The 26,538-nt window shown below is 41.6% G+C and overlaps 1 protein-coding gene across 1 annotated transcript in view; it reads left to right on the forward strand.

Annotated features, from left to right (window-relative positions):
* The window catches only part of LOC143783231 (collagen alpha-4(VI) chain-like), a 307,945-nt gene that overhangs the window by 222,109 nt on the left and 59,298 nt on the right, over positions 1–26,538 (forward strand). Inside the window, exons 37-38 of the mRNA XM_077271649.1 lie at positions 13,745–13,835; positions 18,286–18,957. Of these exons, the coding sequence (XP_077127764.1) occupies positions 13,745–13,835; positions 18,286–18,957 (763 nt within the window). The remainder of the gene's footprint in view (positions 1–13,744; positions 13,836–18,285; positions 18,958–26,538) is intronic.

Genomic DNA, 26,538 nt, shown 5'->3' on the forward strand with positions numbered 1-26,538 from the left:
CTCCGAAATTTAAAGCTAACAATTCTGCACTTATTTGCAGCAAATGACAAATCAACAAAATAATAAAAAAGAAACAGTGCTTTCAGACCTCAAATAATGCAAAGAAAACAAGTTCTTATTCATGTAGAAACAACAATACTCATGCCTTAACTCAAGCTTTCTTTCAGTAGGAAAATCATCAGTGTTACATTATGTGACAACTGGTAATATTGTATACATTTATCCTATAAACCAGTCAGCTGTTGTGAATTCTGCTCTTGGGTTCCCTCCGGTGGTTGTTGGTGGTAATGCAGTTGTCCCTGGGTTGCAATCCTGGGCAGGTGTCCCTGCTGATTGCAGTGCTGACTGGGGTATTTAAGGTTGCAGGATTCATTAGTCCTTGCCAGTTGTCCATTGTTCTTGGAAGTTTTGGATCTCAGTCTGGTCCCTCCTGCCCTGCTGCCAAATCAGCAAAGATAAGTGTCTGGTTTTTGTTTCTGCAGCACACATGCTGTGTGCTTTACAGATCAGTGCTATTCATTGTTTTTTCTTGTCCAGCTTAGACTGTGTTAGGATTTTTCCAGTCAAGTTGGATTCTCCGCAGATGCAGATATACGTTCCATGTCTTTAGTTAGATGGTGGAATTTTTGTATTATCTGCTGTGGATATTTTCAGGGTTTTAATACTGACCGCTTAGCATTCTGTCCTATCCTTTCCTATTTAGCTAGAGTGGCCTCTTTTGCTAAACCCTGTTTTCTGCCTGCGTGTGTCTTCCCTCTAATACTCACAGTCAATATTTGTGGGGGGCTGCCTATCCTTTGGGGTTCTGCTCTGAGGCAAGATAGGATTCCCATTTCCATCTATAGGGGTATTTAGTCCTCCGGCTGTGTCGAGGTGTCTAGGATTGTTAGGTACACCCCACGGCTACTTCTAGTTGCGGTGTCAGTTTAGGGTTTGCGGTCAGTATAGGTTCCACCTACTCCTGAGAAAGTCTCATGCGGCTCCAAGGTCACCGGATCATAACAGTCAGCATTAAGTATTCATAAAATACAGTTATATGAAAAAGTTTGGGCACCCTTTTTAATCTTAAGCTTAATGTTTTATAAAAATTGTTTTTTTTTTTGCAACAGCTATTTCAGTTTCATATATCTAATAACTGGTGGACACAGTACAGTAATGTTTCTGCCTTGAAATGAGGTTTATTGTACTAACAGAAAATGTGCAATCTGCATTCAAACAACATTTGACAGGTGGATAAGTATGGGCACCCTTATCATTTTCTTGTTTTAAATACTCCTACCTACTTTTTACTGACTTACTAAAGCACTTTTTTTGGTTTTGTAACCTCATTGAGCTTTAAACTTCATAGCCAGGTGTATGCAATCATGGGAAAAGCTACTTAAAGTGGCCACTTGCAAGTTGTTCTCCTGTTTGAATCTCCTCTGAGGAGTGGCATCATGGGCTCCTCAAAACAACTGTCAAATGATCTGAAAACAAAGATTATTCAACATAGTTGTTCAGGGGAAGGATACAAAAAGCTGTGTCAGAGATTTAACCTGTCAATTTCCACAGTGAGGAACATAGTGAGGAAATGGAAGAACACAGGTACAGTTCTTGTTAAGGCCAGAAGTGGCAGGCCAAGAAAAACATCAGAAAGGCAGAGAAGAACAATGGTGAGATCAGTCAAGGACAATCCTCAGACCACCTCCAGAGAGCTGCAGCATCAACTTGCTGCAGATGGTATCACTGTGCATCGGTCAATTATACAACGCACTTTGCACAAGGAGAAGCTGTATGGGAGAGTGATGCGAAAGAAGCCATTTCTGCAAGCACGCAACAAACAGTTGGCTGAGGTATGCAAAAGCACATTTGGAGAAGCCAATTTCTTTTTGGAAGAAGGTCCTGTGGACTGATGAATCCAAGATTGAGTTGTTTGGTCATACAAAAAGGCGTTATGCATGGCGGCCAAAAAACACAGCATTCCAAGAAAAACACTTGCTACCCACAGTAAAATTTGGTGGAGGTTCCATCATGCTTTGGGGCTGTGTGGCCAATGCCGGCACCGGGAATCTTGTTAAAGTTGAGGGACGCATGGATTCCTCTCAGTATCAGCAGATTCTTGACAATAATGTTCATGAATCAGTGACAAAGTTGAAGTTACGCAGGGGATGGATCTTTCAGCAAGACAATTATCCAAAACACCGGTCCAAATCTACTCAGGCATTCATGCAGAGGAACAATTACACTATTCTGGAATGGCCATCCCAGTCTCCAGACCTGAATATCATTGAACATCTGTGGGATCATTTGAAGAGGGCTGTCCATGCTCGGCGATCATCAAACTTAACTGAACTGGAATTGTTTTGTAAAGAGGAATGGTCAAAAATACCTTCATCCAGGATCCAGGAACTCATTAAAAGCTAAAGGAAGCGACTAGAGGCTGTTATTTTTGCAAAAGGAGGATCTACTAAATATTAATGTCACTTTTCTGATGAGTTGCCCATACTTATGCACCTGTCAAATTTTGTTTGAATGCAGATTGCAAATTTTTTATGTTAGTACAATAAACCTCATTTCAAGGCAGAAACATCACTGTGTCCAACAGTTATTAGATATATGAAACTGAAATAGCTGTTGCAAAAAAAACAATTTTTATAAAACATTAAGCTTAAGATTAATAGGGGTGCCCAAACTTTTTCATATAACTGTATGTTACTAATGCCTGATAGGTGGGGTCACACAACTGGGACCTCGCTTACCAGGAGAATGGAAGTCTTATATCTTCTGTGCCTTCAAGTCTAGTAGTATCCAGCCATAAAAGAGAAGGAAAAGAGAGAAACTGTCCTATTATTCTGCATTATAATCTATGAGCAGTTACAGGAACAGCCAACTGGGATTTATGGCTCAAGCTAAAGCTCAGAAGCCCCATCCTTGCAATAAGTAAGTTGGAGCTGTCACAATTACACCATTCGCAGTGTCCTAAGGATGCTGTGAGTGATAGCCCAGGTGTCTTACTGGGTCAGGGACCTGCTGGGTTTCAGCCTGGTGTCACCCATTCAGGGTGATTAATTGGCTTTTTAGCTGGCTGGCAATTGGCAGACCATTGCCAGTCGTAGCCTAGCTCGGTGGTGTGTTTGCTCTGTGTTCTATTATTCTGATCCTTCTTGCCAGACCTCAGATTTGCCTTTTTGACTATTCGTTTGTCTTATCCCTTTTGTATTTGATGTACTCTCCTGGCATTTGACCTTAAACACCTTGACTTCCTCGCCTCACGAATTGTCAGTGAGATGTGAATCAGTGTCCCATTATAATCCGCCATTACAATTTTTCTTTTTTGTTAGTATGGATCCAGTTCACATGCTTTGTGATCCGGATGCAAATCTGATGTAAATGATTCAGGATCTGGCTAAAGAATACTGCAATCCTGAATTGTAGCAATCGTAGTTGCAGGGTCAGGTATCTAGTTTGATGAAAGCTCCATATATCTCATGTCCGTACTCTCAGTCATACAGGTGGTCGCTTCCAAACCTGTAGTGGCATTTTATGAAAATGGGAGAGAAAAATCAGTTTAGGGTGTTCAGTGAGCGCTGTAAGTTCTATTTTGCCCTGTGACCTCGGTCTTCAAAAGATAAGTCCCAGATGGTCGGAATAATTTTGTCCTTCCTGCAAGGGGGCCCTTACACCTGAAGCCTGGGCATTTTCTTTATCCCCCTAGTAGTCCCCTGAATGGATTTCTTTTAATGCCTTCTTTGGCACCTTAGGTGTAATTTATGATGAACCTGACAGAATCCATCTTGCGGAGGCTAAGATCATGAATTTGACACAGGGGAGCCACACCGCTGAGGATTATACTACTGAATTTCCTGCAATGGTCTACTGAGGTGCAATGGAACAATGCGACCCTCAAGGGCCAATAACATAGGAGCCTTTCCTAAGCTCTTAAGGATGCTCTAGCTCTTCAAGTTCCCCCTTGTTCTTTGGTGGAGTTCATGACCCAGGCCTTACAAATTGACCGCAGAATTCATGAGAGATGTGGTGAGCAGCAGTGTGCCTTTTATAGTCCCTCTGAGCATGTCATTTACCTGAGGTAGAGCTGATGGAGGTTGGAATGTCGAGTTCTCGTGCTGTGGAAAGGAAACCATCTATGACTCTGTCTCTACTGTGGTCTCCCTGGAAATTTTCTAAAAGACTGCCCAACTCATTATTTTCAAAAAGACTGCCCAACTCGTCATCAAACCAGCAAGTCGTTGGGTAATGCCTAGGTCTGCGTGATTGTTAGGGAAAGTTAGTTGGGAAAGACCCATTGATTGCACTTTTAATCTTGTGCCTAATGCTTACAACTTGTCTGGCCCTGAACATACTACCATGAAAAACTATGTAAATTAAAGCATACAGATGGGTCATATCCATCTATAGTTGTCAGAGTTTTGGAACCCTGAGATATAACGGCTCCTAACCCGACCTCCGGAGCTTCCACCTCCACAATGAATGTTTCAGGAGATCAAGTCAGGTTAGGGACAGGAGTCGACATGAAGCACTCTTTCAATTTTTTAAAGGCCCTAATGGCATCCAGAGAGCAAACTTTGAGATCCGCTCACTTATGTGTGGGGTCAGTAAGAGGTTTAGCAGTCTGAGAAAAGCCGCTATGAATTTTCTATAATAGTTTGAGAATACTAAAAAAGTTGCAATGCTTTAAGGTTACTAGGTTGATCACAATCTATAATGGCCTGCACTTTCTCAAGGTTCTTAAACCCTTCAGCTGATAAAAAAAACCCAGCAACAAAATTGTCTGAACAGAAAAAATACATTTCTCAAATTTAACAAACAAATAGTTCTTTCTCAACCTTTGTAATACCGCATAGACACGTTCCTGGTGACAGTAGAAGTCGGGTAAAAAAACTAAAATATCATCAAGGTAAATCACACCGAATTTTCCAATGAAATAAAAAATATATATCATTAATAAAGTTTTGAAATACTGCTGGTGTATTGGTTAACCCAAATGACATGACAAGATCTTTAAATATTTTCTCAAACGTTAAAAATGCCGTTTTCCACTCATCACCCTTATGGATAAATTGAAAGATCAAGTTTAGATAATCACATAGCCCCCGTAAGCTGATTATATAGGTCGGGGATGAGTGGATTTTGTTCAGTTCTTGGAAACTGAGGCAAGGATGGAGACCCCAATCTTATTTATTTTTACAAAGAAAAACCCATCAGGTACAGTGGAGGAGGATGGATGGATCAAATGACCAATCTGTATGATTTAATTTTGTCCTGAGGAAGAGGTCCTGCGTGACTTCAAAACGCATTGACTTTGAAACCTATTTTAAATAAAGTTTTTAAGAATATCACCTTGCTGGCAGTCTTCATCAGCAGAGCACAAACTGTCTTTGGTCTTTGGACCTGTATCCTGCAGCAGTTGATCCATGCGTCTTACATGTTGCTTAGGTGGAACTGAACCAGATGAGCATAATACTTCCCTTGACACACTGTTTTTTTTTTATCAGTTAAGACCCTATTTGCACTTATTTGCTTCCCAGATTCTCTACCGCTAATACACGTCTGTTACAGGAGTTTAATAATTCGGTCTTAACTGGTCATCCTGGGGTCATAGATACACAGAAAGCTATTGCTAGACTCTTTTGGTAGCCATCCGTGAATAGTGATATTAAAGATACTACATCTGCTTGTGAAGTTTGCGCTTGCACTAAAGTATGTCACGACTGGACAGTCAGGAAATTGGCTCCATTGCCTTTTCCAGAAAGATTGTGGACTCCTCTGTCCATGGATTTCATCATGGATTTGCCTCTATCTGGTGGAAAAACTGTTATTTCGGTGGTGGTTGACTGATTCAGAAAAAGACTCATTTTGTTCCTTTGTCAGGGTTACCTACTGCTGAGACACTTTCCAGGTTATTTATTTGTCATGTTGTAAGATTGCAATTCCACAATTGTTTTTTTTCTTATTTACCATGTTCACTATATGGTAAAACTGTCATTTTAATATGATTCCCCAGCCAGTACGAGTATGCAGATACCAAATATGTATAGTTTATTTTTTAATTAAGTGGTGGAAAAAGATTCAGAAATTTGCATGAAAAAAATGTTTTGGCGTTTGTTGCCAATTTCTGACACCGTAGAGTTTGAATTCTTCTTGATATGGGGCTGGGTGATGCCTTATGTTTTGCATCCTGAACTGACGTTTTTATTAATACCATTTTGTAGTAGATACAATGTTTAGATTGTCTCTTATTGTATTTTATTGCAATTTTGAGGCAGCCAAAAAAACGTAATTCTGGTGTGTTGATTTTTTTCTTGTTATGCTGTTTACTAATTGAATTACCGTATATACTCGAGTATAAGCCTACCCAAGTATAAGCTGAGACCCCTAATTTTGCCACAAAAAAATGGGAAAACTTTTTGACTCCAGTACAAGCCTAGCGTGGGAAATGCAGCAGCTACTGGTAAATTTCGAAAATAAAAATAGATACCAAGAAAAGTCAAATTAATTGAGACATCAGTAGGTTAAATGTTTTTGAATATCCATATTGAATCAGGAGCTCCATATAATGCTCCATACAGTTCATGATGAGCCCCATAAGGTGCTTCATACAAAATATACCCCATATAATGCTCCATAAAGTTCATGATGGCCCCGTAAGATGCTCCATACAAAAATATGCCCCATATAATGCTAATGCCACACAAAGGTTAATGATGGCCCCATAAGATGCTCCATAGAATAATATGCTCCATATATATCTCCAAAAAGGTTGACAGCCCCATAAGATGCTCCATAGAATAATATGCCCCATATTCTGCTCCATAAAGGTTCATGGCCCCATAAGATACTTCATAGAATAATATGCCCCATATGCTGCTCCCTATGGGTTGATGGCCCCATATGATGCTCCATAGAATAATATACCCCATACGCTGCTTCATAAAGGTTGATAACCCCATAATATGCTCCATAGAATAATATGCCCCATATGCTGCTGTGATTAAAAGAAAAAATGACATACTCACCTCTCGTTCCTAGAGGCCAGGTGCCGGTGTTGCCACTGGCTCAGGCCCCGGGACTTGCGATATTCATCTGTCCCCATTCCACCGCTGTGTCTTTGGGTCTCTGCAGTGACTGTTCAGGCAGAGGGTGCGCACTAACCACATCATCGCACCCTCTGCCTGAATGTCGCAACCAGAGAAAGTGGAAGACAGAGCCCGGTGGCGGAATGGGGACAGGTGAGTATCGCATGGCTCACCCTCCCCTGTCATACACACCCCATCCTGGCATGGTCTTTGCTTCTCAGATGGTCTCTGGCACCTTGAGCTCTTCCTGTGTTCAGCAGTCACATGGTACTGCTCATTAAAGTAATGAATATGCGCTCCATGCCTATGGGAGTGGAGTCGCATTCATATTCATTACTTTAATGAGTGGTACCACGTGACCGCTGAACACAGAAAGAGCTGCTGGTGCCCATCTGAGAAGCAGGGACGTGCAGAGACAGCATCACTCCTGCCGATTCCCCTCCCCCACCGACCCCCTGGGACATTGACTCGAGTATAAGCCAAGAGGGGCACTTTCAGCCTAAAAAAATGGGCTGAAAATCTCGGCTTATGCTCGAAATTTACTTTATATTGTGAAAGATCAGATGTTTCTGAACAGAGGGTTACCAAATATGCTTATAATTTTTTTAACTTTTTTTTTTATGGGGCAAAGGGGGGTGATTTGAACTTATGTAGAGTTTTATTTCATATTTTTAAAATATTTTTATTTTAACTTTAGGAAATAGTCCCCTTAAGAGACTTCAAGCTGCGACAGTCCAATCGCCAGTGCTGTACATAATAGTGCTTCAGCAATACTATGCATAACAACAATCACAATCCCCTATGAATGCCAGCTAGGAGACATCATTCAAAGGAGTATTGTAATGACAAGCATGGCGATCTTCAGCAGTCTCCCTCTGGTCATGGCAACCCAATCGGCGCCCCGCAGTCACGTGAAAGTGGCTTCAATGGGCATGATTTAAGAAGTGCTTCTGGCTGATACATGTTAAATCCTGCTGTCAGAGTTTGACAGCAGGATTTAACTGGTTAACAGCTGTGTGTGGAGCTGCGATCTATCTGTGGCTGTTAAAGGCACATGACATCTGATTAAATAAGCTTTCATGCGCGGGGAAACATGTGGGCTCAGCGACGGAGGTCACGTCAAAGTCAGGCACATGACATATGTAAATATGTAAATATACATCATATGTTGTGAGGGGGTTAAAGTACTGTTGGCGAAGATGGGTCCAAAGTACATTGGTCCCTATTAGATTCTGTAAGTGGTCAATCCGGTGGATTTTAGATTGAAGCTTCCTCCATTTCTTCATACAGTATACCTAACTTTTTCCATAGTTAAAGGAGTTTCTCACTTCAATTCTATCTCTTTTATCCCCACTTCCTTAGGCTTTTGCTAATGTCGGTTTGGAGTACGAGGTACAGAGAATTGTGGATTCTAAGAGGTTCCGAAATTCCCTCCAGTTCCTCATACATTCCTGAGGAGAGATTCTTGGTTCTAGCTGAATCTTTGAAGGCCAATTATCTGGTCATGGCTTTCCATTCTAGATTTCTTGGGAAACTGGGGGGATCAGTGTCACGATTCCACCACTGATGGTGTCCTAAGGATGCTGTGAGTAACAGTCTGGCCACCCAATCAGAGGCAAAGGCATGCTGGGCTGTCAATATTGTGAGGGATTAGGGTTGAGCGAAATGGATCTGACAAATTCAAAAATCGACGACTTTCGGCAAAGTCAGGTTTCATGAAACCCGACCCAATTTTAGTGTGGGACCGGCCATGAGGTCGGCGATCTGCGCGCAAAAGTCTCGTTTCATATGACGCTTTCAGCGCCATTTTTCAGCCAATGAAGGAGTACACAGAGTGTGGGCAGCGTGATGACATAGGTTTCGGTCCCCACCATCTTAGAGAAGGGCATGACAGTGATTGGCTTGCTTTCTGCTGCGTCACAGGGGCTATAAAGGGGCGTGCACGCCGACTGCCATCTTACTTCTGCTGATCTTAGCATAGGGAGAGGTTGCTGCAGCTTCATCAGAAGAAGGGATGTAGTTAGGGAGGGAAGATTAACCCCCAAACTACTTGTGCTGTAGTGATTTCCACTGTCCAACACCTCCTTTTTTTGCAGGGACAGTGGAGGCTATTTTTGTGCATCAGCTCTGTAGCTTATTAGGCTGCCTTATAAGGCTCCCTGATAGCTGCATTGCTGTTTGCACGCTGCTGTGCAAACCAACTGCTTTTTTAAAAGCAAATCCTGTTGCTCCTTTCTGCATAGTTATCCTGTTTATTTGTCCACACTTTTGTGTGCAGCAGTCATTTTTATTGCTGCCATACTTGTCCTGAGATCATTGCAGAGAGATTGAAATTGTACTACAGTCCTTATATTTTTTCATATAACTTCCAGCCACTTTCTGCCACTTACATTGTGTTGTTATATACACTGGGCCTGAGTTTTGGTTCAGTCTCCCCCCCAAAAAAGTGAGATTCAAATTCTCACAAAGTGGATATACTTCAGTCCTGTTAGTTTGTCGTATATCAGCCAGCCACTTTCTGCCACTTACATTATGTTGTTTTATGCACAGGGCCTGAGTTTTGGTTCAGTTTCCCCCCCAAAAAAGGGAGATTTAAATTCTCAACAAGTTTATATACATCTTCTACCTTGTTTTACAGTACCATATAATGGTTGTTATTTTGGTTAGATTTTCCAAAAAATGAGGAAGTCTGGTGGAAGAGCCCGTGGGCGGTGGTTGCCAGCTGGTACTGATGGTGGTGGTGGTGGTGCATCTGGTGGTAGTGGCAAAAGCACAATAGCACCTAAGGCTGGAGGTGTTGAGCCAGCGTCATCATCTGGCTACACAAGGCCTCGAAGGCTCCCTTATCTGGGAGTAGGAAAACAGCTTTTAAAGCCGGAGCAGCAGGAAAAAGTTTTGGCTTTCCTTGCTGACTGAGCCTCTAGCTCTTTCGCCTACTCTTCAGAAAGTTACAAATATAAATTTCCAAATAAATAAATAAAGTTTCAAATAATGGATTTCAAATTATTTTGCCCCACCTTCCCCTGCTGACACGTAGCTTGCCTGAAAAATGTCTTGCTTTTGGCCTCCTCTTACTGACTTCTCCAATTCCTCCATTTGCAGCTGCTGAATGTCCACCATAGGCCATTTTTATACCTCCCTAAATGGGCTGACTCCCCCCACAGGGCCGTGGTCACCACCTGGTGCAAGCAGTCGTTTGCCTGGAAAGGTGGGTGGGCCCACTATTGGGTGACGGAACTGGCACAGGGTCCCTCATAGTACAATGAAGTGTCTCTGATGGTGGTGGTGCACAACCAACGTCAGACACAGAGTCGTAATATGAGGGGCCCTGTGCCAGTACTGCCGCCCACAAGAGAGTGTTCCCCCCCAGCTCGAACAGTGCTCTACCACTTGCAATACTTACCTCTCCCTGCTTCACCACTGTGTAGTCTGTGCTGTTAAATCATTCAATGGCACTGCCAATACAAATTTGTTGAAATTATAGATGATATTTAAAATATACAGGGGCCCTGGCCTCCATTTAGACCAGTTAATACTTTGCGCCTACTACCACTGTCTGCTACTCAGCAGAGGAGGCCACCCCTGTACCTAGCTGTCTATTTATGAACAAATTTTTGGCAGACATTTAGCCCACTTTATTATTTGGGCCTATTAACTGTGTCTGCCACTCATTACAGTTTTCCTCCACTGAACAAAGCAATGCCGCCTGTTTAGTCCTGTTACCAATTTTGAACTGCATTTAGCCTACTTTATTATTTGGGCCTATATCTGTGTTTCCTCCTCATCCTTGCCATTGCCCAGCCACTGCTAGATGAGTCTGCTGGTACATTGACCCAGTACATTCCCTTTGCACTCTACACAGCCAGAATCTGACCCTGCTGAAAGTCAGGTTCCCCTTCCCGCCTACTATACCACCTTACACGGGGACAAAGAGGAAGGTGCAGATGAAAGTGCCGGTTCCTTCATCAGGTGGGGGGGCATACTCATTGGCGACGTCACTGGCACATGGCCCCTCATAGTATGCAAAAGTGTCTCTGCCAGTGGGAGGCGCCACCCGCCGTCAAACACACCGCCGTACTATGAGGGGCCCTGTGCCAGTGCCAACGAGTGGGCTCCCCCTGCTTGCTCAGGATCACAGCACTTGCAAAGTTGAAATACTTACCTCTCCCTGCTCCACCGCCGTGACGTATTCCGCGTTTCCTGGGCCCATGAAATTCTTCAGCCAGCCCTACCCCCCCACAACCTTAGCCAAACGACCCCCAGTTTTCAATGCTTAACTATTATTATAAAGTAAATTAAGATTGACAAGCTTAAGTAATAAGAATTGATGTTTTTGGCATTAAAATGGGCACTGTAGGTGTTTTCCTGTCCTCCACTCACTGCCGACTGTGATTCCCCATTAACTTGCATTGGGTTTCGTGTTTCAGTCGGCCCCCGACTTTTCTCAATAATCGGCCGATTTCACCCGACCCGACTTTTGACAAAGTCGGGTTTCGCAAAACCAGACTCAATCCAAAAAAACTAAAAGTCGCTCAACTCTATGAGGGATTGCTCAGCTACCCAATTTGGCAGGGCATGCTGAGTTTCTTCCAGGTGTCACCAGTTCAGAGTTATTAGCTGGCTATTTAGCTGGCTGGTAGTGGTGTGTTTGCTCTGTATGTTGATATTCTGATCTTTGTTGCCAAACCTCGGATTTGCTTTTTTTGACTATTCGTTTGTCTTATATCTTTTGTCTTTGATGTATTCGCCTGGCATTTGACCTCGGAATCCTTGACTTCCCCGAATCAAGGCTTGCCTGTGAAAAGTGACTCGGTGTCTCAGGAGCCATTTGCTTAAAAAAATCTATACAGTAAAAAATAAGTACCTATAAAGAGAAAATTTTAGATAAGGTAACCTGAAACCCCTATTAAAATGCAGTACTAAATTTACAATATAAACAAAGCATTTAGTTTTGTAATAACCACTGTAATTTTAACTAATGGAATACTAATCCTTGAAATTGCCTTACAGCCAGTGGTGATGATAAAAGTGGATGATCTCTGGGGCCATATTAAGAGGATCTTTTACGTATTTCTGATTTTATCTGCTGAGACAAAATTGTATAAAAGTATGATTAGAAGGGAATAAATGAAGGATTAGTCATCTGAGACGCATAGTCCTTGGTCGGCTTTCTCACGTCTTTCAGAGTAAACATACGCGGCTGCAATAATGCAGCCAGTGTCTGATTCATGCTGTCTATGGTTTGGGCAGCATGCATCCAATTGTAGCTTCCCTTTAAAAGGTAATTCTTATGGTAGTACTTCCATGGTTGCACTGCTGGTCCAAACTGGGGATTCCTGTGGTTGCAAACAGAAGCAGCTTTGCCTCTGCAGCATTCGAGAAGGGTGCGGTATTGAAAAGCAGTGCACGGTGGTCTACAGCAAGGTCTCCTAGCACACATGACCGGCCAACTCTGTTAGGCTGCAGAAGTGGCTACTAACCAAGGCAATTAATGTGATCTATCTATATAATCGTCTAAGGGGTACTTCCGTCTGTTTGTCTGTCTGTCTGTAACGGAAATCCCGCGTTGCCGATTGGTCACGGCCGGCAGGCCACGACTAATCGGCGACAGGCTTAGTCCGGCTGCGAATTGGCCCCTCCCTACTCTCCTCCAGTCAGTACCAGTGTGTCACCCCATCCCGGACCAACTTTTTACTATTGATGCTGCCTATGCAGCATCAATAGTAAAAAGATATAATGTTAAAAAATAATAATAAAAAAATGTGCTATTCTCATCTTCCGACATCCACCGATGAGCGCGATGCTGCCGCCAGCTTCCGTTCCCAGAGATGCATTGTGAAATTACCCAGATGACTTAGCAGTCTTGCGAGACTGCTAAGTCATCTGGGTAATTTCGCAATGCATCTCTGGGAACGGAAGCTGGCGGCCACATCGCACGTGTCGGGACAGCTTCGGTGGACGACGGAGGGTGAGTATATAACTATTTTTTATTTTAATTCTTTTTTTAACAGGGATATGGTGCCCACACTGCTGTATACTACGTGGGCTGTGTTATATACTGCGTGGCCTGTGTTATATACTACATGGACTGTGCTATATATTACTTGGGCTGTGTTATATACTGCCTGGCTGCTATATACTACGTGGGCAGTGTTATATACTGCGTGGGCTGTGTTATATACTGCTTGGCCTGTGATATATACTATGTGGGCTGTGTTATATACTACATAGGCTGTGCTATATATACTTGGGCTGTGTTATATACTGCCTGGCTGCTATATACTACGTGGGCAGTGCTATATACTGCGTGGGCTGTGTTATATACTACGTGGCCTGTGTTATATACTATGTGGGCTGTGCTATATATTACATGGGCTGTGTTATATACTGCCTGGCTGCTATATACTAGTGGGCAGTGTTATATACTGCTTGGGTTGTGTTATATACTACGTGGCCTGTGTTATATACTGCGTAGGCTGTGCTATATATTATGTGGGCTGTGCTATATACTATGTGGCTGCTATACACTATGTGGCTGCTATATACCATGTGGCTGTGCTATATACTACGTGGCTATCTGTGTTATGTGGGCTGTGCTATACACTATGTGGCTGCTATATACTTTGAATCCAGATACCCTGTCTGATGTATTGATGCATATTGCTAATTAGGTGGATGAAAGCAGAAGATCCCAGCTCTTTGTTTGGAAGAGACTGCAAGACCAAAGGCTAGAAGTCATTTCCCACTGCACAATCTGCTATGGTAAGAGGCTGTTGGAAAACATGTCCTTTTTCATTTAGAGTTTGACTATGATCTGGAAAAATAAAGAACATTGCCACAGGCAGCACAGTGAAAGCACTGTTCATTTGTATCCTTGGGTTCAAATCTCATCAAATACAACATCTGCAAGGGTTTGTATGTTCTCCCCGTGTTGGCCTGGCTTTCCTCCAGGTACTCCAGTTTTCTCACACAGTCCGAAGACAAACTGATATGGAATCTAGATTGTGAGCTCTGATGAAGACAGTGATGATATTGCCTGTAAAGTGCTGTGGAATATTATTGTGCTATATAGTGGTAGGGTCACATCACCGTATTTTCTCTCATGTGAGAGAATTGGCCAGTTTTGCTAATCACACTCTGACCAGACTTTGATCCTATTTTATCAGATGAGGAGTAGATGGAAAAAAAAATTCCCCATCTTCTCCATTCTGTCAGTCCATGAAAATCAGACCATACTCAGATGGCATGCGAGGGCAGTCCGAAGTTTTACACAGACCAATAGACTTGAATAATCAAGTGCGATCCTAGTATTGGACACAAATCGTGCATGCTGCAATTTTTTCCTCAGACACTGTCAGAGGAAAAAATTGGACATGTACACGGCCTTAGAGAATAACATTGGTCCAAGTGCGATCTAATATTTTGTTGGATCGCACTCAGACTGAGAATACGGTCATCTGCAGGAGCCTTAATGCTAAAGAATAGCATCCAGGCATCTACATAAGCCCTTTACACACTTAAGAAACAAAGTTTCTAAGGCCTCTTACAATTATCTAACTCAAAATAATCAGGGCTGTTCAGACTGAACATGTGCATGATAGGTAGGATAAAAAGACAGAAAGTAAAATTAAAGAGGTTGTCAAATACTTTAGCATTGATGAACTATTCTTAGGATAGGTCATTAATATCTGATTGGCCGGAGTCCGTCACCCCCGCCAATCAGATGTTATCTCTGGCGGCGGCCGTAGGCCGGAAGTGCTAACTTGGCTGGCTGCTCGCTCTAGTTGTAGTGGCCGCAGCAGGGTACTGCATATCCGCCTCCTATTCAAATAAATAGGAGGCAGATGTGTAGTACCTGCGGTGGCCACTACAAGTAGATGGACAAACTCAGCAAGTGAGCACCTCCGCTTGCATCCGCTGCCACCGGTAGCAGGTGATCTACCGGGATGTCTTTAAAAGTCCAGCCAGAAGTCTGAATGATCAGAAATGTCCCTTTAAGTAAGTTTCACTCATCACTTACATACCTAAAAAACCTGGAATTCAGGGTGAAATTAAATATTGTGCTTTCCTTGGCCAAACAGCCTGAAGTTTCTTCTATGGATATATACATCATCTTTACAGCAGACTCTGAAACATTTGCTAGGACTTAAGCCAAAGGCTTGCTGGTTTCTTGCAGAAAACACGTGTTAATCTTTTTTTGATCCCCTCCATTTTTGGCTGACAGCTGAAAAGTGAAGCTTTGGCAATGAGGTGATGGTTAGCGTTCTTAGTATCCTATAGCAGACAGAACAGTTGTCTTACAGCCAGATAGAGTATGAGGAGAATTGCGAAGTAGGCAGAGTCCTTTAGAGGAATCCTTTATATATTTCTCACAACATGAGAAAAAATAGGATGAAAGGAAAACATATTAAGGGGGTTTTCTGAGGTTAGAATTTTGATGGTCTATCGATTTCCTATTGTACGGATCACAGCTGAGAAGGTTGTCCTTTATGAGCCAAACAGCCTGAACTCAAGACAATTATTTAATTGTACACATTCATTTTTCTAATAATATCCTGAATTGAAACACAAATTAAAAAGTTATATCAGTAATGTTGGCGGGTGGGAGGGTTGCATCTTATTTTACACCTTGCTACACAACATTTTTCCGTTATTCAAGCAGAACTTCCTCAGAGTGTGCAGCGGCAGGGGTATAGAAAGAAATCATGAGGTCCTATAGCAGAAATCCTATTTAGGCCCCTTCCAAATAAAATTGACAGCAGGGTCACGGCACATAGGCATAGTCCACGTAGTGCATATCTGCCAAGTTTTAAAGCCAAGGAGCTGGACATGTGTTCTGCCACACGTAATTTTGCCGTTAGTGAACTCACACAGTTTTCTCAACTACAGTGATAGCTGTCCAGTTGATCAACACCATTTGATGGCCTTCACAGTCCTGCAACACCACATGATGGCCCTCACAGTCCCCCAACACCGTATGATGTCATCACAGTCTCCCAACACCATATGATGGCTTCCACCATCTCTTAACACCATATAATAGCTACCACAATTCCCCAACAGCAATTTATTGCTCTCACAATCTGTTAACTTCATATGAAGACCTCTACAGTCTAATATAGTATGATGATTTTCACAGTCTCCCAACAATTTATAATGATCCACTCAGTCCCTCAACACCATACAATGACCAAAACAGCCCTCCATCCAGTTGTCTGGTCCCAACAAGTCCCTTCACACAGAATGATTACCACCACACAGCTTGCCACACAGTATAGTGGCTGCCACACAGTATAGTGGCTCCCACACAGCTCTCCACACAGTATGATGGTATCTACATAGTATAATACCCCCACACAACCCTCATTATAGCACAATGGCCCCACATAGCCCTCCACACAGCATAACAGCATACACAACCCTCCACACTCTATGATCACTCTTACGCAGCCATTCACACAGTTTGATCACCCACACACAGCCATGCACATATTATAATGGCCCCCACACAGTAGGCAACCAACATAGCAGTGTGATGACTGAAAACGTCCTGCACCCAGTTTGATCACTCCCACGGAGCACCCACATAGATTTGATGACTCTCAAAGCTCCCTACACTTTATGATGGCTCCATAATATATCCCTCTACACATAGTTATACTCAAGGAGAAATAAAAAGACAAAGATACTCACCTCTCTTCATCCTTCACTGCTCTAGTCTCTGTATCTTGTGTCCTGAGGTTCCGCACAGTGGACATGATGTAATGATATCATCACACCCGTTGGGCTGGGACATCAAAGCTCATATGCACAGTGAATGATAAAATCGGGAGCTGACAGCTCCCTGTTCAAGATGCAGATACAGTTGAAAGTGGTGGGTGGGGCGATGCTGGTAATGTGTTCCCACCGAATCATGGGCCCAATAGCAGATACATGGTCCACCACTATTATGAGTATGCCACTGCTCAGTGGGAACCCTCCCAAAGTTGTAGATCTTTTCATTACTTCATGAATAAACTGTATCAGCACTAATCACACCATGCATATTGTGTGTTTCTAGTGTAAACTGTAAGCAAACAAAAAAATCTCCCTTTCTATACCCCAGCAATAACATATGCAATTACCATTCAGTGATGTTCATCTTCAAAAGTGTACACTTGACTTCCTTAGTAAGAGTACATCTACTGGAGAATGCTGTTATATTGGAAAACCTAGGAAAACTACCCAAATGAATGCAAAAGAGCATGCTTTTTGCATCCGCCTGGTTTGTTATCGGCTCTGAGTAGATTCGCCATATCGACTGAACACATCTCCCAATGTTCACCCCACTAAAAACTAAAAGCAAATTAACATTTTGTTTCACCTGTTTGATGTTCATTAAGATAAAGGGTTGACCATCTGATCTTTAGATTAATAAAAGTGTCGAGGACATGATTTTAACTTTTGTGTGGGTAATTCCATTGTCTGTTTCCTTTGACGATAGGCTGTGGTAATTCATGTTTCATGTGCAACTTTCAGTTTCTTCACTTTTTGTATAGGCACTTGATTCTGTGACACCTGCTACTATATAAGTATTACAGGGTCTTTCACAAAGATGGCACAGCTCTACAGGTCTTAAAATGGCAATTTATGGAGGGGCATGAGTCCATACATGTTTTACAGCCTCTTCTAGTCGAAAAAAGTCTTTGTAGATATTTTTGGAGGAAGCTGATCGGGATGTCTTGTCACAAAGGAGAAGAATCTATTATACATTAGCCACAGCAGCAATTCCCTAACTCAAACACATTTGTTAAAATAAACGTAACATGGACAATCCATTTAAGTGGATGCCTAAGGAAGATTTTTAAAAACTGCTCAGAATGTCTTAATATTATAAAAGTTCTACTCACGATCATTATTCTTAATGCTTTTATGTCCTCTCCAATTCTCGGTTCTTCCTAATGCAGCAATGACATTGCAATATAAACATGCGGCTGCTGCAGCCAATGTCTGATGATTGGCTGCAGCGGTCACGTGTCAGTATCTAAACATCATTGTTAGAGGCCAGGATACATAGAGTGGAGGAGCAGGAAGTAGCAGAACATTGGTAAAATGTGTCTTTTTTTAACCCTTCTTTTTTTAAACATCTTATTTTTCCCTATATATTCTAAAAATGCACAAGATACTAATAATAATATAGTAATAAGTTGTCCAATATTGAAATGTATTTCAGATAAATGCACCCCTGACGAAGAGTGTGAACTGGATCCTGTCCCTCCTACTGAAATAGACATGGACATCGTCTTTATCCTCGACAGTTCTCGTACTGTTAGCAGTGATAACTTTTTGAAGGCAAAAGACTTTGTGAGCACAATGCTTGACCATTTTGCAATATCGCCACAGCCTAAAGCACCAGGCACCGGGGCTAGAGTGGCCTTAATTCAACAGGCTAGACCTAACTTCATGCCAAACAGAAATGTGAGTCCTGTTAAAGAAGAGTTTGGACTTGATTCTTACAGTGAAAAGAATTTAATGAAGAGACATATTGAAGAAGTTGTTACACAGCTTGAAGGTCCATCTGCACTGGGCTACTCCATCCAATGGGCTATCGAGAATATATTCAGGAAGGCTCGTAACCTGAGGAGACATAAAGTCATTTTTACAGTGCTCAGCAGCAAAACCAGTAGCTGGGACAAAGAAAAATTGAAAGAAATATCTCGAAAAGCTAAATGTGAAAAATTCACACTATTTGTGTTGGCCTTTGGGAAAGACATAAATCACAATGAGCTTGTTGAGCTTTCTAGCCTTCCCCAAGATCAGCATGCATTGCACTTACTCTCTATGTCAAAGCCTGAACTCATTTATGCTGAGAGATTCAGCCAGGCCTTTGTAAACCTTCTAAACCGTAAGTATTTTCTTAATTAAGGGAAGTGCAGTTCCTCAAACTTACTATTGTACACAGTGAAAATCATATTGCATGCTGCTAATCCCATGTATGTGTATGATATGTATCTGCTTAATTGGGAAAGTCCATTTAAAGATGTTGAGTAGTGATGAGCGAGTATGCTCATTACTCGAGTTTTCCGAGCATGCTTGGGTCTTCTCCGAGTATCTTGGGTGTGCTTGTAGATTATGTTTGAGTACCCGCAGGTGCATGATTTGCAGCTGTTAGACAGCCTGAATACATGTGGGGATTCCATGACAAACAGGCAATCCCTGCATGTGTTCAGGTTGTCCAACAGTCGCAAATAATGCACCTGTGGAGACACAAACATAATCTACGAGCACGCCCAAGATACTCGGAGAACACTGAGCATGCTCGGAAATCTTGAGTAATGAGCACACTCGCTCATCACTAATGTTGAGTTGTTTTCTTTTCTTCTTAAAAGGGTTGTCCACCCTTGGGGACTGTTTTTTCTTAAGTTCTCATGATGAGCTTTGGTGCAATTTTGCCACTGCATATTTTTGCTGTGCCGAAAACACAGCGTCTTACAGTTGCAGCAAAGTGGAGGGGATTTATATAAATCTCATGACCACTGTGCTCTGATTTTAGTCAGCGTAAACTGACCTGCTGTATATGTTGCAAAACCGCAGCAGGTCAATTTCTCTTGTGGGTAATCTGTGCAGATTTTCAACATAGACTTACATTAGATATGGGAAATCCGCAGGTAAAATACATACATGCGTTTTTAGTGTGTTGCAGCAGTGCAACATGTAATTGCACCTAAAAATATCCATAAAGTTTTGTCAAAGCCAAATACTAGGAAGTATCAAAAATGCATCTTCAAAAATGCGATAAAAAAGCATGTTAAAAAAACGCACACAAAGACGCAATGAAAAATCGCAAGTAACCTAATTTAAATTATAGGTGCAGTAATTCAGCAGCATCAAAAAACTCACTAAAAGCTCATTTTAGGAACGCATGCAATTGGGCTAAAAATTATAAAAATTATTAAAATTTTGCACCATGTGCCTTCTATCAGTATTAAACTATGTTGCTGACTGCAAAATGAGTAAACGGTGTTGGCCACATTATCGCTGGTAACAGATGTGTTAGGGACATGATTTTGTGGCACTAACTATTGGTCACGTGCTGCTTCACCAGCTGCCATTTTATGGACTGGAGGGCTGTGCAATCTGTGAGGAAGGCAGCAGTATCAAGAGGAGAACCTGTCACCCGTGTATAATAATAAGCCCCACAAAATCATGTCCCCAACATACATGATAGAATAAAGATAATGTGGGCGACTCAGTTAACTCATTTTGTAGCCAGCAACAGAGAGAGTAATACAGCAGCTATAGGAGGAAAACAGTGCACAACGTTTAATAAAACTCAATTGCAAAAAAATGAGTTTTAGTCCCAATGGCATGCATTTAAGTAAGTAAAAAAAGTTAACATGAACAACTCCTTTAAATTAGTAGCACTATTTTCATGGCTAAGACACAATTTAATCCAGTGGAAAAAAACAGGATCACAATCAACCAGGTTTTCTCAAACTTTTTCTGCCCGGGCCTCTTCAGACCAAGATAAAGTTGTAGCAGACAGACCTGGGTGATGCCTGGGCCTCAACCTTATCTGTAATGAAAGTCTAAAATTAAAATTAAAAATATCTTCATTTTTATTGTCTCCTAAGCAAAATGATGTTACAAGTAGAATAAAATCAATCAATTACTTTGTTACACTGTTAAATACTGTAGAAAGGAACTGTGCAGCATATGGTCACTTCTATGAAAATGGCTGCCCTAGAAGAACCTCACTAACATCTAGCTGCTACCCCACCGGTGAGATCAGCATCATAGTAGGAGAAGCCCTGCAATAAACGGTTAAAACAGATTAATTAGAGTTGATATGTTCTGTACAAATTATAAGGTGCCATGTAAACCACTTGTCAGAAGATACACCTGTTCTATGTATTTCGGACTAAGTCCTTTTACTTAAGTGAGTTTAATTGGTTTTTCAAAGCAAAGTAAATAATGTGATTGAATGCTTCCAATCAGTATGAGACCCAGATCAAAAATAGCAAATTGTACATCATAAATAAAATATCAATAATTTACAAGTCCTTATATTCAGTGGATACACAAAGGTAATAAGATCGCAATCTATATTAATCCCCGTCTTAATATACAGTATAATGTACTATCACGTCCTATGTCGGGTCCACATCTTTGGTGCAAGCTCAGGAACTGATTGTTTATCATTCCTGGCAGGTAATGGCTATGTTATGCAGCCATCATCTGCTTCTAATAGCAGCATGTGGAGCTGAGCTTCTCCTGCTGCTATTAACCACTTACCGTATATACTCGAGTATAAGCCGACCCGAGTATAAGCCGACCCACCTAATTTTGCCACAAAAAACTTGGAAAACTTATTGACTCGAGTATAGGGTAGCCTAGGGTAGAAAATGCAGCAGCTACCGGTAAATGTCAAAAATAAAAATAGATACCAATAAAAGTAAAATTAATTGAGACATCAGTAGATTAAGTGTTTTTGAATATCCATATTGAATCAGGAGCCCCATATAATGCTCCATACAGTTCATGATGGGCTCCATAAGATGCTCCATACAAAATACGCCCCATATAATGCTCCATATTAAAATATGCCCCATATAATGCTGCCTAAAGGTTGATAGCCCCATAAGATGCTCCATAGAAATATTTGCCCCATACAATGCTGCATAAAGGTTGATGGCCCCATAAGATGCTCCATACATTATGCCCCATAAGATGCTCCACACATTATGGCCCCATAAGATGCTCCACACATTATGCCCCATAAGATGCTCCATACATTATGCCCCATAAGATGCTCCACACATTATGGCCCCATAAGATGCTCCACACATTATGCCCCATAAGATGCTCCATACATTATGCCCCATAAGATGCTCCACACATTATGGCCCCATAAGATGCTCCACACATTATGGCCCCATAAGATGCTCCACACATCATTCCCCATAAGATGCTCCATACATTATGCCCCATAAGATGCTCCACACATCATTCCCCATAAGATGCTCCATACATTATGCCCCATAAGATGCTCCACATATTATTCCCCATAAGATGCTCCATACATTATGGCCCCATACGATGCTCCATACATTGTGGGCCCATAAGATGCTCCATACATTATGGCCCCATACGATGCTCCATACATTGTGGCCCCATAAGATGCTCCATACATTGTGGCCCCATAAGATGCTCCATACGTTGTGGCCCCATACGATGCTCCATACATTGATGCTCCATACATTGTGGCCCCATACAGTGCTCCATACATTGTAGCCCCATAAGATGCTCCATACATTGTGGCCCCATAAGATGCTCCATACATTGTGGCCCCATACGATGCTCCATACATTGTGGCCCCATAAGATGCTCCATACATTGTGGCCCCGTAAGATGCTCCATACATTGTGGCCCCATACAATCCTCCATACATTGTGGCCCCATAAGATGCTCCATACATTGTAGCCCCATACAATGCTCCATACATTGTGGCCCCATAAGATGCTCCATACATTGTGGCCCCATAAGATGCTCCACACATTTGCCCCATATGCTGTTGTTGCGATTAAAATTAAAAAAAATCGCATACTCACCTCTCTTCGCCCCCGGCACTTGCGATATTCACCTTCCTCGTTCCAGGCTCCACTCTGTCTTCCATCCTCTGCACTGACCATTCAGGCAGAGGGCGGCGCGCACACTAATCGCGTCATTGCGCCCTCTGACCTGAACAGTAAGTGCAGAGGATGGAAGACAGAGCAGCGTGTGGAACGAGGAAGGTGACTATTGCGCAATGCTCACCTCCCCGTTATACTCACCTGCTCCCGGCGCGGTCCCTGGCAGCGTCTCACTGTCAGGTGGTCTCCGGGAGCCGGCGGCATCTTCCTGTGTTCAGCGGTCACATACCGCTCATTACAGTAATGAATATGCGTCCATATTCATTACTTTAATGAGCGGTACCATGTGACTGCTGAACACAGGAAGATGCCGCCGGCTCCCAGAGACCATGGGACATGCAGGGACAGCGCCAGGAGCAGGTGAGTATGTCACCGTGCCGCTCCCCCTCCCCTGCCAACCCCCCTGCTGACAATGATTGGAGTATAAGCAGAGAGGGTCACTTTCAGCCCAAAAAAGTGGGCTGAAAATCTCAGCTTATACTCGAGTATATACGGTAACTGCTCCTGTCAATCTCTAACAGCGGCATTTAAATTGTGCAAATGCAATAGTGGGGTGCTAATGGCTTCATATGGCTTGAAGGCCCAATAACTACCATGACAATGCTCCTATGGAGCCTGTAGATTGTGATTATTACTGCTTACTACAATACAATGATATTGCAGTATGTAGTATAAGCAATTTAGGGAACACAGGTTCAATTCACCTAAGAAAACTAAGAAGTAAAGTAAAAAAACAAACAATTTTTTAAATATTGATTTTGAAATTAGGAGAACTTGAGTTTTTGTATATAAAATACCTTTTATTAAATATAAAGCATCAAAAAGACAAATAAATTACCATTTCAAAAATAAATAAGACAATTTATCACTCGTATGGAAAGTAGTGTGATTCTAATTGGTTATTTTTATTTTTTTAAATATATAGAAATGTTTTTTTTTAATGTAAACAGTTTTGTCATCACATTTTATCTTGTTAAAACTAAATAAATTTTAAAAATGTAACACATTGGGTAACACGAGATGTGCAATAGTTTGGTCTATCAAAATATAAAAATAATTATCCCACCTAATAAATGCCATCATGAAAAAATATAAGATGCTAGAATTGCAAAATTCTTGCAATTTTTGCAAAATTGTGGGTAAACAACTTTGTTTCAAGCATGTGATGCTCACTAAAACTCACCTGTGGCAAGTAACAGGTGTGGGCAATATGAAAATCACATTTGAAACCAGATAAAAAGTACATTGAACAAAAAAATGAATAGTGTAATTTAAAGCTACAAGTCGTTCTGCAAAAAACAACCCCTTGTACAGTGAAGAAGAAAAACATATACATGTTAGGTTTTTCAAAGAAGGATAGGAAAAAATGAAAGTGCAAAAATGGAAAATCGCCATTACGAGAAGCAGTTAAGGGAGTTTCCACTTTTAGTGAATTCTGAACATAATTAACATTTATTCAGTTTGGAACTATAGTTTCTAACTAAAATTTCATTAGGTTAATTGGTTAAAGAGGATTTTTATATACTGTAGTTTAAGATCAATTTGTATACCTTTCCTATGCTTTGAAATGTGAAAGTTGACAGACATCGTCTATGCAAGTGAGCATAATGACACTTTAACCGCATTTGGATTAACGGTTTAAGACAGGTGAGGTCTGATCCTTTAGGCTTCCTTTACACAGTTACTTACAGTTTCTTAAAACATGCTTAAAGGGAATTTTTTCACCAAATCTTGCTATCGCACCTGAGAGCAGCATGATGTAGGGGGCAGAGACACTGATTCCAGTGATGCATAATTTACTTTTCTATTTGCTGCAGTTTTGAGAAGAAAAAAACAATTTTCTCTGCTGCACATCAACTAGTTCTCTGAAAGGTGAGCTCTATATATCCCCTCACAACAATGATTGGCAGCTTTTTGCCTATGCACAGTATACACAGAAAGCTGTCAGTCAGACGTGGGACTTTCGGGCAGCAGGTTTACTAGTCAATTGTTGATAATCTCCTGTTGGTGAACTAATGATTTTATAAAAAGCAACACAAATGCAGACCAGCAAGCAATATATTACTGGAATCAGTGTCTGTGCCCCAAGTTAAAGATTTCCTTTCAGAAAAAAATCTAAAACTTATACCCATATATAACAGCCTAATTCACCATTGATATAGAATGCATACAGAATCATATATATACGGGCAAGTAACTAAATGAAAAATACAAAAATAAACCTTTAATAGTACACATTAAAATCAGATACATCTGATATAAATTAATATCAAAGGAACATGACATCACAGGTTATCAGGATAACAGATAGAAACCATCTGGATATATACCCTATCTGGATATAACCCTGCAATATATCTCCCTCTAAGAAGTGTGGTTTTCTATCCATCTTCTATTCCCTTGATACACTCTTGCATCATTATGGCATTGGCATGTTGCCTATCAGTGATGTGGAGGAGACTACACTATAGCCCAATACATAGTAGTTTGCTTTTGTAAACTCCACTTGACTTCCCCAGTGGTTTTTGAATTTCATTTCATATTTTTTCTTTTATTTTGTCTTAGATTATTTACGATGTGCTGTAACAGCATGATAAGGATTAGAGATGGGCAAACCCAAACAGTAAAGTTCGGGGTCCATACTGAACACTTAGTATACATGCACAAATCCCAAACACGGACTTCTCCAGGAAGTTCATTTTGCTATTTGGGTTCAGTACCCCAAACATTGGCTGTTTCCCAGGCTGTCATCTGTGTGACAGAGCGATAAAAATGGCGGCTCTAATCAGCGGTAAGATCAGAGAGCTGCGGTTCCCATGCTGTCAGATGACAGTGTGAGCCAGCATCTGTGACTGGCAATAGAAAGGTTTCCACTGGTCACAGGCGGTAAGATAGAGAGAGTACTCTGTACTCTGTACTACTCTCATTTGCCTACCCCTGCTGTCGCAGATAACAGACACCCACCACCGTTGATGGGCGTATTCATCAGCCGGCACCTGTACTATAAATAAATACGTTTTAAAAATGACTTGTGTCTGTTCTATAATCAGCGCTGGCAAAAGTAACAACTCTGGAATACAACCCTCAGCTATCAGCTTTATCATGGCTGGTTATCAAGAATAAAGGAGTCCCACACAGGTTTTTTTAATTATTTAAACAAATAATTTTAAAAAATTATGTAGGATCCCCACCATTTTTGACAACCAGCCAAGCTAAAGCAAACAGCTTGGGGCTGGTGTTCTCAGACTGGTAAGGGGCATGGATATTGGCTCCCCCCAACCTAAGCAGCACAAAAAGCGCCTCTATTAGTTGCGCCAATATTGGTGCTTTGCTCGGCTCTTCCCACTTGCCCTGGTGCTGGGGCAAGTGGGGTAATATATGTTTTATATATATATATATATATATCTGATGTCAGCTCTGTTTTATGGCTGCTGACATCAAGCACTGGGGTTAGTAAAAGAGAGGCATCTATAAGACACCCACTTTACTAACCCGATCCTTTAATTGAAATAATGACACAGACGCCTTTATTTGAAATAAAAATAAAAAAGCAAAGTTATACTCAGCTTTGCCTGTGCTGGTTATCAAAAATAAAAAAGACCCAACATTATTTTTTTAACTAACTAATTTATTTATAGCACAGGCTCTGGCTAATAAATACTCCCATCAGCAGAAGGCGTAGGCTGATGAGAGTAGTACTCTCTCATCAGCTGTTGCCTCTGACCGGCGGTAACCTTTTTACTGCCGGTCACAGTTGCTGGCTCACACTGTCATCTGACAGTGTGGGAACTGCA

Source organism: Ranitomeya variabilis, chromosome 6 (assembly GCF_051348905.1).
Source record: "Ranitomeya variabilis isolate aRanVar5 chromosome 6, aRanVar5.hap1, whole genome shotgun sequence".
Lineage (NCBI taxonomy): Eukaryota > Metazoa > Chordata > Amphibia > Anura > Dendrobatidae > Ranitomeya > Ranitomeya variabilis.